Source organism: Stegodyphus dumicola, chromosome 2 (assembly GCF_044657685.1).
Source record: "Stegodyphus dumicola isolate Sdum_Otavi_A_Nest chromosome 2, ASM4465768v1".
In the NCBI taxonomy this organism is placed as follows: Eukaryota; Metazoa; Arthropoda; class Arachnida; order Araneae; family Eresidae; genus Stegodyphus; species Stegodyphus dumicola.
In genome coordinates this window covers 149,366,166-149,378,399 of record NC_140769.1, presented here as the reverse complement: position 1 = coordinate 149,378,399, position 12,234 = coordinate 149,366,166, and the positions used below count along the sequence as shown (strand labels likewise).

At 34.7% G+C, this 12,234-nt stretch overlaps 1 protein-coding gene across 2 annotated transcripts in view; it reads right to left on the bottom strand.

The window, feature by feature from the left end:
* mle (dosage compensation regulator mle) overlaps positions 1–12,234 on the bottom strand; it is a 144,925-nt gene that overhangs the window by 34,284 nt on the left and 98,407 nt on the right. For both annotated transcript variants that reach the window (XM_085811245.1, XM_085811246.1), the window contains one exon: positions 7,364–7,516. In XM_085811245.1, the coding sequence (XP_085667371.1) occupies positions 7,364–7,516 (153 nt within the window). The remainder of the gene's footprint in view (positions 1–7,363; positions 7,517–12,234) is intronic.

The following is a 12,234-nucleotide window of genomic DNA, read 5'->3' as shown; positions in this document are numbered from 1 at the left end:
CAATATTTTAAAATTCATTCATAGTATTCATTAACCCATTTAAGCATTGTGACAATCAGCAATAGAACAAATATTACACAATGAAATCAATATGGAGGTAATAAAAAAAAATCTTAATATAAAATTGCTGCTGTCTTATATTGATGTTATGCTGCCACATAGTTCCATTACATTATTTTAAAATTCATTCATAGCATTCATTAACCCATTTAAGCATTGTCACAATCAGCAATAGAACAATATTATCCCACATTAATAGAGAAATTAAAACAGACCTTTACATGCTAATCATGGAGGATAAAAAACTTCCAACAATTATTTCTAGAAATTAGAAAAAAGAAAAAGCAAAAAAGGGAGCTTTGAAAGTCATGTATTAAAATTCAAAATGACAAATTCATTTAAAAAGTATTATTCATAAGGTAGTTTAAAGGATTCCAATGCAAGTCTGAGAATAAAGAAATTTACTAATAATAGCTCAAGATAAATTATTTTAGTCAAAAAAAAAAAAAAAACTGCTCAAGGTGACATGCTTACGTTATGAAATTTCACACACACATATAATAGTGAACATAACTGAAGAAAATGAATCACAGAATGTTTATCTCTTTAAGAACAGACAATTGGTTTAATGCTCTTATCATTTATCTAGGCCAAGAATCTGCATGAGAATCCATATCCAGAAAAGAAAATGGCTGTATTACTTACAGGAAAACAGAGTTTTCCTTTTAAATTGAGTAATAATCAACAGTGATAAATCCAATATGAAATAATCACAACTTGAGTGTATAATGTAATCTAAAATAACATGCTTTTATCCAAATACGAGGGCCATCCAGGAAGTAGATTACGTTTCCGTCTGTGTCCGCTAGGGGCGGGGCTAGCGCGGCCATCTTGGGGTCAGAGCGTTGCGCAGCTCAGTCTGCATCTAGCCGTGCTAGTGAGAGGTTCGTGCTGTGCTCCGTTCAGATACTGTGACGGTTTGAAATGTCTGCGTTAATTGAAAATCCCGCGAGCTGCGAGGTGCGCTCAGTAATAAGGTTTCTGACTGCAAAAAACTGTAAACCGATAGAAATCTATCGGCAGCTTCGTGAAGTGTATGGGGACAACATTATCACTGAAGGTGGAGTGCGTCAGTGGGTCATAAGATTTCAAAATGGCCGAACCAATGTTCACGACGAAGATCGAAGTGGGAGACCCAGCATAGTGACCGCCGAACTTCTCGAAAAAGTCGATGCTAAAGTCAGTGAAAATCAAAATTTCACAATAACAGAACTTTCTTTGAGTTTTCCACAAATTTCGCGAAGTTTGTTGCACGAAATCATCAGCGAAAAGCTTGGTTACCACAAGTTTTGTGCAAGATGGATTCCAAAAATCTTGACAGAGGACCACAAAAATCAGCGAATGGCTGCAGCGTTGAACTTTTTGGACGCTTACCATAAGGATGGTGACTCTTTACTCGATCGCATCGTTACTGGTGACGAAACATGGGTGAAACATGTGAACTGTGAAACGAAATTGCAATCAATGCAGTGGGGGCACACAAGTTCTCCCCAAAAACACAAGAAATGCATGCAAACAATGTCGGCAAGGAAGATGATGGCAACTGTTTTTTGGGACAGAAAAGGTGTAATTTTGGTGGACTTCCTGGAAAGAGGCACTACAATAAACTCTCAAAGGTATTGCCAAACTCTCCAAAAACTCAGAAGAGCAATTCAAAACAAGCGCAGAGGAATGTTGAGCTCTAAGATCTTGTTGATTCACGACAACGCCCGGCCCCACACGGCAAATGTCACTCGTAAAGTTCTTGAATCTTTTAAGTGGGAGTTGTTTCCTCATCCGCCGTACAGTCCCGACCTGGCACCGAGCGACTTCCACCTATTCCCAGCAATGAAGAAGTGGCTGGCTATGCAGCGTTTTGATGACGACGCACAGCTGCAAGAAGAGGTAACGAAGTGGTTGAAGGCGCAGGCGGCCGAATTTTTCGACGAAGGAATTTCCAAGCTCGTACATCGCTACGATAAATGCCTTAATTTGTATGGTGACTATGTAGAAAAGTAGTATTTGAGTGTGGCTTTCATCTGTATATAATAAAATTTGTTTCCTATACTTTGTTTATTTTTTTATTCCAAAACGTAATCTACTTTCTGGATAGCCCTCGTATATTAATAAGTGGCAAATGAAGGGAGTAAATATTTGAAACTACAAAAATCAAGGATGTTTCAAATTAAATGGCCTCATATATCAAACAAAAGAAAGAAGAGGCAACAATTTCCTTAATCAAAAGTGGTATGTTGTTTTAATCACATACTTGCCAACCTATGACACTCAAAAATCAGGAGAATTTTTTAAGAAATTAGGAGATTTTTCACAATGCTAAAAAGACTTTTTAAATGATAAAAATATAGTTTTTAATAATGAAGTAACTTTAAATAGTAACTAATTCTTAAATGCAAGCAACACAAAAATATCTTACACATAAGAAACATTTTTATTACTTGCATCGTTTAAGAGGGGGAAAAAAAAAGAGACATTTCAGTTTTTGTACAAATGTTATAAACAGTGGCAGATTTTGCTTTCTTTAAGAAAGAAACTTCATAATTTTGTTCACAGCAATTGCCACGTAGGCCTGCTTTCGCTAATAAAAGTTTTCCTAATGTGTCACCACTAATATTAGATCTAAATTTAGTCCTCAGTTTCGCAACAACACTGAAAATCCTCTCATACTCTGCATTACTATGGGGAACTGTCAAGATGGCCAACATAATTCTAGACCGTTCACTATATTTTAAAATTCCATCAGCACCTTTCAGTTTTCCAATTAAAACTCCATTGGGTGTCAATCCTAGTTGATTTTATAACTTCATCCAAGTTTTCTAGCTGTAAACTGCTGTTATGCATTGTTGGAACCATTTCAATTGTTCCTTCCTTTTATAACGCCTTTCAAGATAATAATAAATATCAAAAACACATCACAAATTTATTACATTTCCTTGAGGAAATAATGGCAGGAAAGTCAACTGTGTACGATTTTTGAAACGTACACGAGCATTTCACCTTTCTCGTAGACATAACAAAAGATGATAACTTCTAAAACTATTTCTTGAAGGCACGTGTACTCACACAACTCAGGACAAAATTAACAAAATAACTAAAGAACACCTAAATAACAGCTTGCTTTGTCCTCATTGGCTAATATATGCCAGATGACATGCGGTGGAGCTCGATACCCATTGGAGAACTGGAGAACAACGTTTCTGGATACGTATATGCTCTCACTCACAAAGCAGAAGTTATCTGATTCCCAAGGTTTTGTTTTAGATATAATCCAGAGAAAATTCAATTGTTTTCAGATGTCCAAAATCCTTTTTTTTTTTTTTTTTTTTTTTTTTTTTGGGTTCATATAAAAAAGTATTAAGCCAAGTTCCAAAAAAATCATGAGAAATTTTAAGAATAAGAAAAAGTCGAGAGAAATATATTGTAAATCCGGTTGTCGGGAGAGCGGTCGAAAATCGGGAGAGTTGGCAACTTTGTAACCATATAAAGCATTCTCACATGCATTATTCATTTTCTAATTCTCATGAAATATTTTAAGGAAAAAAAATACCAGGTATTTCTGGTATAAAAAGTATATGACTATTTACATTAGACACAGAATCTATAAAGACAAGATTGGATTGGATTACAGTAAAGCACACTTTGGCTATCAACCTAAAGGAGGATTCTTAAGAGAGTGTGGCTTCCATAGACTCCAACCTTCAGCAAACCTTGTCAGTAGTCAACGCGCGAACGACATTTTTACAACTTTGAAAATGTGCGCGTAGCGTATGTTGTAATTAACCATTCATTAATTTTAAATTAATAATTAATTGTAATCAATTTTATTACATTTAAAATCCATATACATATAAAACTGAATAATTAAAAATATACCTTGTAAATTATATGCACATTTAATTAGAAATTTTCTTTTAACTCCTCAAGCATTCACTAATAAAAAGTACTTCAAATCACTACTAATCATAGAAAAAATCAGAAGCTATAAATCATATCTTTATTCTGGATATGATTTCTACAGGGAAATAAAATTTAAATAACCAAGAATGATACATATAAGTATTAAACAAAATACGCATAATTTATGAATGCAAAGATTTATATGTAGCATGCTTAGCAAGCTTAAGTTCTGATTTTGAGAATGTTTTTTTATAACACAGTTCTTCATTTGCCTGCATATTTATTTTTTCAATCAAAACTGCTTCAAGAGTTTTAAGACCTAAATTTGGTCGAAATTCTGTCTGATTTTTTTCAACAATAGAAAAAATTCTTTCGTAAGCTGCATTTGAATGAGGTATTATTAAGACAGCAAGCATTACAGAAGGCAATACTTTGTATTTAATACACCCATTCATATTTTTTAATTTGGCAATTTCTCCCCATGCTATATCAATACGCAAATCTACAATTTCTTTCAAATCATGTACTTGATACATGGAAAATTCAATTTCTACTTGATTAAGACATTTTTCATCAATAATGGATGGAAAAGTATTCATCAAGTAAAGAACAGATGAAAATGAGACTTCAGTTCTCAAGTTGATGTCAGCAACTTCAGCATGTTTTAGAAATGGATCACTCAGTGGAAATTTATCAATTATATATGAACATGCAGTTACAAAAAAAGCTTGCACAGAATTGAAAAGTGATTTCACTTCACTTTCATTCAACTTGGCATTTTTTAAATATAGTCTTGTTTCCGCACCAATCACTAAATTTTCATTTTCTTTTTGTTTACTATACTTCTGAAATGGAATAGACGTTAGAGTAACATCTTCATTTTCTTTAGAAATTACTGATGGTTTTACGAATCTAACAAATAAATTCATTAAAAGTTCAAAAAGTTCTCTTCTCAATTTATGTATATAAGGAGCTTGTTGTTGCAAATTAATATTTACTGTTATAAACAAAGGCAAGCTATTTTTCAAAAATAACAAGTACAATTTGGTGGTCGGTGACTGTAAAATTTTTTTAATGTTTTGCAATCTCTTTCCTTCATTCTCACTGTTATCTGGTTTATCTCCAAAAAAATTTATCACAGCATCCCACTGTTCCAAAATCCTTGTTATAGATTCTAAAAGAGACAACCATCTCGTACTGCAATATTTCAAAATTTTATGAGATTTTGCATTCTGTCCCAAAATTTGTTGAGCAACTTTGAAGCTATGCTTCCGTTTCGAACTTTTCTCCAAGTAAAAATATATATCTATTATCAACATTTCAATTTCTGAGCCAATTAATTTTTCAGTAGCTTTTTTTGCAGCTATATGCAAGAGGTGGCACGGACAACCTCGGGTGATTATACTTGGTTGACGCATTTTGATAAATGATGCTACACCTTTAAACTTTCCAATCATATTACTAGCATTATCTGAAGAAAATGATAAGCAATTTTTCCATTCTAAACCTTTGTTTTTAAAGTTTTCATTTATACAATTAAAAATACCTTCTCCTGTATTATTCGTGCATTCTAAAATAGAAATCAATGAAGTAATTATCACTCCCTTTTCTTTACTGTAGTATGTTATAACCAATGGGTACAGTTTGTTATCATTGTTATCATTACTTCCATCAGTACTTAGAGAAAATGATGTACTGCACACTGATTTTATAATATCAGCAACAGTATTTTCTGCAAGCGTTTTCACAATAGCAGCAGTTTTGGTATGACCGCAGCTAAATTTTTTTGCTATGGCAGAATCCGGAAACATTGCTTTGAAAAGCTCTTTGGAATGATCCGAAACAGAAAGCAGTAGATTGTGTTCAATTAAAAAACGAACAAAATAGCATTCGGCTTTTATAGGATCTGTTTCATCATCTTTTATTAAGAAATTTGTTATTTCTTTAGATTTTACGGTGCCAAGTTCTATATGCTTTTGAGAAAACGCATGCCGTTTACAGTCCTCTTTTCCGCCATGAGCAACAGAGAAGTCTTTGTTGCATACACTGCAGTGTGCGTGATTCACAGAAATTTCGGACGCTTTAATGCATGGAAATTCTGAAGAATATGAATCTTTAAACTTCTGCTTTGATAATTTTGGCTTCTTCGTTCGAGGCAGCATTATGATTAAAAATCTTTCACCTGATTCACAGTTCACAAGACACACGCTAAGCTCTCGCCGTAAACTACACAATGCAGCCTAAACACGCATCAGCGAGGAACCTGGGAGACAGACAATTGGGTGGAACTATTGATAAGTCGTTAACGGTTGGAGTTACTGATCTACGACTGGCTAATTCTTCAAAACTAGGAACGCACTCAACACATGATATATGATAACACAAGTATTCAGCCAATCATCGGATGAATTAGTTGGTTCCGTTTTGCGTACTGGTTCTCCTGCTCTTGTTTCTGTAAAATCCGTAGTTTTTTCCATACTTTTCGTAGCTCGTAGTTTTTCATGAATTTCCGTAGAAACTACGGAGAATCCGTAGTAGTTGGAGTCTATGGGCTTCTATTCACAACAGCCACTGAAAAAAACATGAAAACTCCTGTGAAGCCAGCCTGTTCACAGGGTTTGAAACTAGACTGAACTATTATCAATGCTCAGTGATTTTACTACTCAGTTGCTGATAGGCGACCACATAAAAGGAAAAGATACAAAAGATAAATGGATATGGCTGTTATTCCTCTAGGTTACAATCTTGACATATGTCAGATAATAAACATTACAGAAATGGCATTAAAAGATTTTACTGACAGCAGATGACTGAAGGCAACAACTTGCAAAATAACAATGATCTAGTTTACAGTTAAAAAAAAAAAAAGTGTAAATGGATAATGGAGTCATGGAAATTGATTTCACTGAAAATAAAAGGAGACTTAATTCAGTAAACTGCTACAAATACCAAGATCTATGAATCTATAACACTGGGCACATACACCAACATATATTACCAATACTAATGTCTTTAACTTATTATGTACAAATAGCCAGTTGTTAATTTTTCTTTTATTTTTAAACTACTCACACTGCTTATGAGCTATCTGCACATAAGCACTGCTTCAGACTGCTTATGTGCTATCTATCGAGAAGAATTTCAATTTGTTTAGGACATGTATGCTAAAATTTAAAATATTAAATCAGCCATAAAATTACAATTTCAACCTTTGAAAAATATTGGCATTTTTTGCATACCATTTCAATAAATTCAAAATCATATGGGCAAAAATATAATACATGTACACAGAAAAGAAAGAGAATTATATGCTTTTATTTATTAAATAAGTAGATAATAACACTCAAATAGAGAAAAATATTCTATCACCAGATGAAATATTCATAATTAAAAAATCGGTAAGGCTTACTTTTCAAATCTAGCACGGCTGCAGAGACGAAAAGCAAAACCTGCCCTTACACGACCAGCTCTGCCCTTTCTTTGCTCCAAGTTTGTTTTAGAAGCCCATACCGTTGCATAGTTAGTCATGTTATTGTGAGATGTAAACAACTTCATTTTAACTCTAAAAATATAAAAATAAAATTATTAAATGTGATGATTTTGTAAAAACATACCTTTTGCTTAAAATTATTGCATGTAATTTAAAATTCTAACTTAGCTTTATTACTAATGTAATAAAAAACAAAATAAATTTTCTTCAAAAATAAAATGTTTTCCGTAGAATGAATTCGTAAGTATTCAAATATCATTATTTACAGCTTTAGCATACTGATAAATATTTATCTTAAATAAATTTGCTTAAAATAACAAATTTATTCAAGATAAATATCATATAAGATAGCAAATTTATTTAAGATAGATATATAAAATTTATATATTTAACTATAGAAAATTTCTTTCTCCTTGAATATTTTACCTTATTTATAAATTTATTTCAAAATATTCATTCATAAATTTTATTCATTTCAAAATACATATTTATGCATACTCCATTCCCTGAAAATACCAAAACAGCCATCTGGTGATTATATTTTGTTGATAAGCAGAAGTTTCTAAAGGCTAATCTAAAGTAATTTCCGGAAGAAACGCCGCGGCGTTTACGTTTTTAAAACTTAAATAGCGTTAGTTTTAAACTTAACAGTGGGTGCAGCATTTCTACCCATGAGGCGTTTAGATGCACTAAAAATAAAATATTTCCTATGATGTTCATTGTACATAGTTTGGATGGCCTTGTCATTGTGCATAGACTGGTGCTGTTCCCACACAAAAGACCACTCAGTTGTTTTTCGCGAACGTTATTTTGTTTATATTCTTTCCCTTGAACAGACCTACATGCCTTATTCACCCTAAACGAGATCTCAGAACAATAACATTCTTCCCCCTTTCAAATCAACATTCTCATCAGTTTGAATAGTCTCTCTCCTCTGCCATTCGATGAATCTTCCAGGACCCATCCTCTCCCCATCCCTGCCTTTTCTGCAATTTTTTTCAAAGGCGGACACGACTCCACCTGCCTCGCAATAACAAACTCTGACGTATTTCCCCTTCAGCATGAATGGATTTTTCTTGGCATTCTGCCAGATACAGATCCCATCAGTTTGGGTACAAGTACTTGTCGGATAGTTTTTAAGTAAGAAGAGAGCGGAAAATTTTTGAAAATTTCCCTAAACGGCACAGAAGCTATACTGCTGGTTTTAAGCTTAATGTAATTTCACGTGCTGAACAAACTGGAAATCAAGCAGCAGCTCGAAAGTTTGAAGTGGACGACAGATGTTTTCGACGTTGGAGAACTGAAAAAAGAAGAACTTAAAAATATGCCACAACAGAAACGAGCCAAAAGAAGTGGTACCGTAAGGTGGCCAAATCTAGAGGACGACTTTGCAAACTGGATAAAGGAGCAACAAGGAAAGGGAATGGCAATTTCGATTATAAAAATTCGCTTACAAACAAAATTTATAGCAAAACGAATGAACATAAATGATTTCAAAGGAGGTGTAGCAGATTTACGAAAAGAAAAAATATTTCTCTACGTACTAGAACAACAACCGGGCAACAATTACCAATGGACTGGCAGGATAAAAAGTCATTTTTTCTAAAATATGTGACAGCTATTATTGACACAAAAAAAAAAAAAAAAAAAAAAAAAATTCTTGGGTCGCAGATAATAAATATGGAAGAAACGCTATTAGCTTTCGACTCTCCTGCAAACAGAACTGTTGATGAAACTGGTGCAAAAACTGTACCTGTGTTTATGACAGGGCATGAAAGAACGTCATTTACATGTGTGTTAGCTTGTGCCACAAATGGTGGCAAGCTAAAGCCGATGATCATTTTTAAATGAAAGACTATTCCGAAGAGAGATTTTCCTAATGACGTAATTATTTAATCATGCACGAGTGGCTACAAAAAGTTTGGCAGTGTCGTATGGGATCTTTTTTCCAACCAAAGGGGTTATTCATAATGGATTCCATGCGTGCTCATTTCTTTGAGTCAGTGAAAACCAGATGTCAAAAATTGTCTACGACCAAAGCAATAATTCCTGGTGGTTTGACAAAAATCTCACAACCATTATATTTATCAGGTAATAAATCTTTCAAAGCTGAAGTCCGAAAGCGGTGGGAGTGTTGGATGAGTGAAGGATTGCATACGTAAACCAAAAGCGGTAAAACGCGTAAAGCATCTTATGAAGAAATTGCAAAGTGGGCAGGAAGTGCGTGGAAATCGGTAGAAACATCGTCAATAATAGCAGGGTTCAAAGAAGCTGAAATTATATCCTTAGATAAAGAGACTGTAAACCAAGAGGATGAATGAGACGATCTGGAAGACTTAGATCAGGATTTACTAAATCTTTTTAATTCAGATAGTGAAGAATCATATTTTGATGGCTTCATATAATGTATAGTTTGCTGTAATTCGTAAGTAAAATTTAAAATTTCCTTTTGTCATCCAAATTTAATATTTCGTTGTTGCAATATTTTTTATAATATAGTCTGAGTATTACAAATATGGACTTCTTTAGTGGGTAAATATAAGTATATACGTGAAGATAAATATATTTTCCACATTTCTTACCTTTAACTTATTTTTGAGTTATGGTTTCATTTCATGCATTTTTCTTAACTGGTATGTCATATATGAGGACTTAGGTTGAGTTTTTGCATCTATACGGCCCACGACGATGTCACGCGCAATTTAATCTATTGCGGCGTTATTGCTGACACGGCGTTTCTGTGTAATTTTAATTTTTTTCCCGCCATTTTTCTCGAGTGCGGTGTTTACGCTGATGCGGCCTTTCTTCCCGAAATTACGGTATATAAGGCATTATATTTCCAAACAAGTTTCTCCCAACCTGTGGAATCTGCATCAGTAACATGCCTACAAAGCAGTGACGGCTCTCGACTCAGTGTTTTGCTTATTATAAACATATACCATGAATTATTTGGAGATTTTCGTTATTATTTTAACCAATTTAATCTATGATGCAACATTTTGGATTATAATTTTCAACTGACTTTCAATTTCTGGTCTTTGTGAAATATTAGTTCTTAATTTTTTACTTTGTGTTTTTAATAATAATATATATTACAAATATGTATGACTTTATATATATATATAAATAATGTTATACGCACTCTTAGACAAGACAAAAAAAAAAAAAAAAAAAAAAAAAAAAGAGACACACCAAAAAGGAGTTATCGAAAATCGGTAGAAGTGATGTACAATTACAGAAAAACAAATGATTGAAGTTTGAGAAAAATTGGATGATTTATTGAAGTGATAGAGCTTTACAAAGTGAAAAAGTCATTAACGCGTTTGTCCATCTGTGGCCCTTATGCAAGCAGTTATTTGGCTTGGCATCGACTGATAGAAGCTGCGGATGTCCTCCTGAGGGATATCATGCCAAATTCTGTCCAACTCATGCATTAGATCACCAACATCCTGAGCTGGTTGGGGGGGTTTCCCATAATGCTCCAATAGGAGAGAGATCCGGTGACCTTGCTGGCCAAGGTAATGTTCGGCAAGCAGTAGAAACACGTGCAGTGTTGAGGGGGGACATTATCTTGCTGAAATGAGAGCCCAGGGTGGCGTAACATGAAGGGCAACGGAACGGGCCTTAGAACTTCGTTGACTTACACTGTGCTGTAAGGTTGCGACGGATGACAACCAAAGGGTTCCTACTATGAAATGAAATGGCACCCCAGATCAATACTCCTGGTTGTCGGCCTGCACACCGCTGTCCAGACTCCAGACTCGCCTTCGCAGGTCATCCGGGCTCAGTTCAAAGTGGCACTCATCACTGAAGACTATTCTACTCCAGTCAGTGACATTCCAGTGCGAATGAACCTGACACCACTGCAAACGGGTTTGACATTGTACAGAGGTCAATGGTAGTCAGCGCAAGGGGCGTTCGTGACCTCAGCCCCCTTTCTGTGATCCGTCTATGAATAGTCCTAGCGGTCACTCAGCACTAGTTGCACGTCCAATCGATGATAATGATGCAACTGGGGCTGCAAGTGCCACTCTGACGATTGCTCGGTCTTCACGTTCTATCGTTTCTCTAAGCTTACCGCTTCCTTCTTGACACTCTGTGCGGCCATGGTTCACCCATTCCTGCCAAAATTGTCTAATAGTGGCATCGCTCCTGCTCAAATGTCGAGCTATTCGCCGATAAGACTAACCAGCTTCTTTGAGCCCAACTACATGACCTCTTTCAAATTCTGACATCTGTGCATATTGTTCGCGCACCTGTATGTGAGGCATAGTTACTGTCTACCAGAGTACACAGAATGAAATTTGTGAAGAATTTATGACCTGGAATCGTAACTTCTCCTCTTAAATATCCTGCGAGTTGCGCAGATCAGAGGCGCTGTAGCGACAACCGTTCATTCATTGGCAGCCAAACTGTAAAATTTTGCATTTACCGTCGAAATCTGTATGCATATCAATTTGCGTCCAATTTGCTTTATATCTTCTCGGTGCGTCTTTCCCCCCTCTAAGAGTGTATAATATAAACATTTTTTTTCCACCTTAATAGATGCAGTTTGTTACTGCAAATTATCGAAAGAAGTACTTTTTATCTCATTTGTTAGCATTAACTAAATCTGCTAGAATATGTGTTTTCTATTTAAAGACTTTGCAAAACTATATTTGTATGTTTTGAGAAGTTTAACAAACAGAAAAAGACCAATTTATTATTCTCTATGGTCACATTTCTTAAAGTGAGTGATTTTTCAATTTTCCATTTCAATCAATTCCTCCATGCAGTCGCAAAAGCGTCAG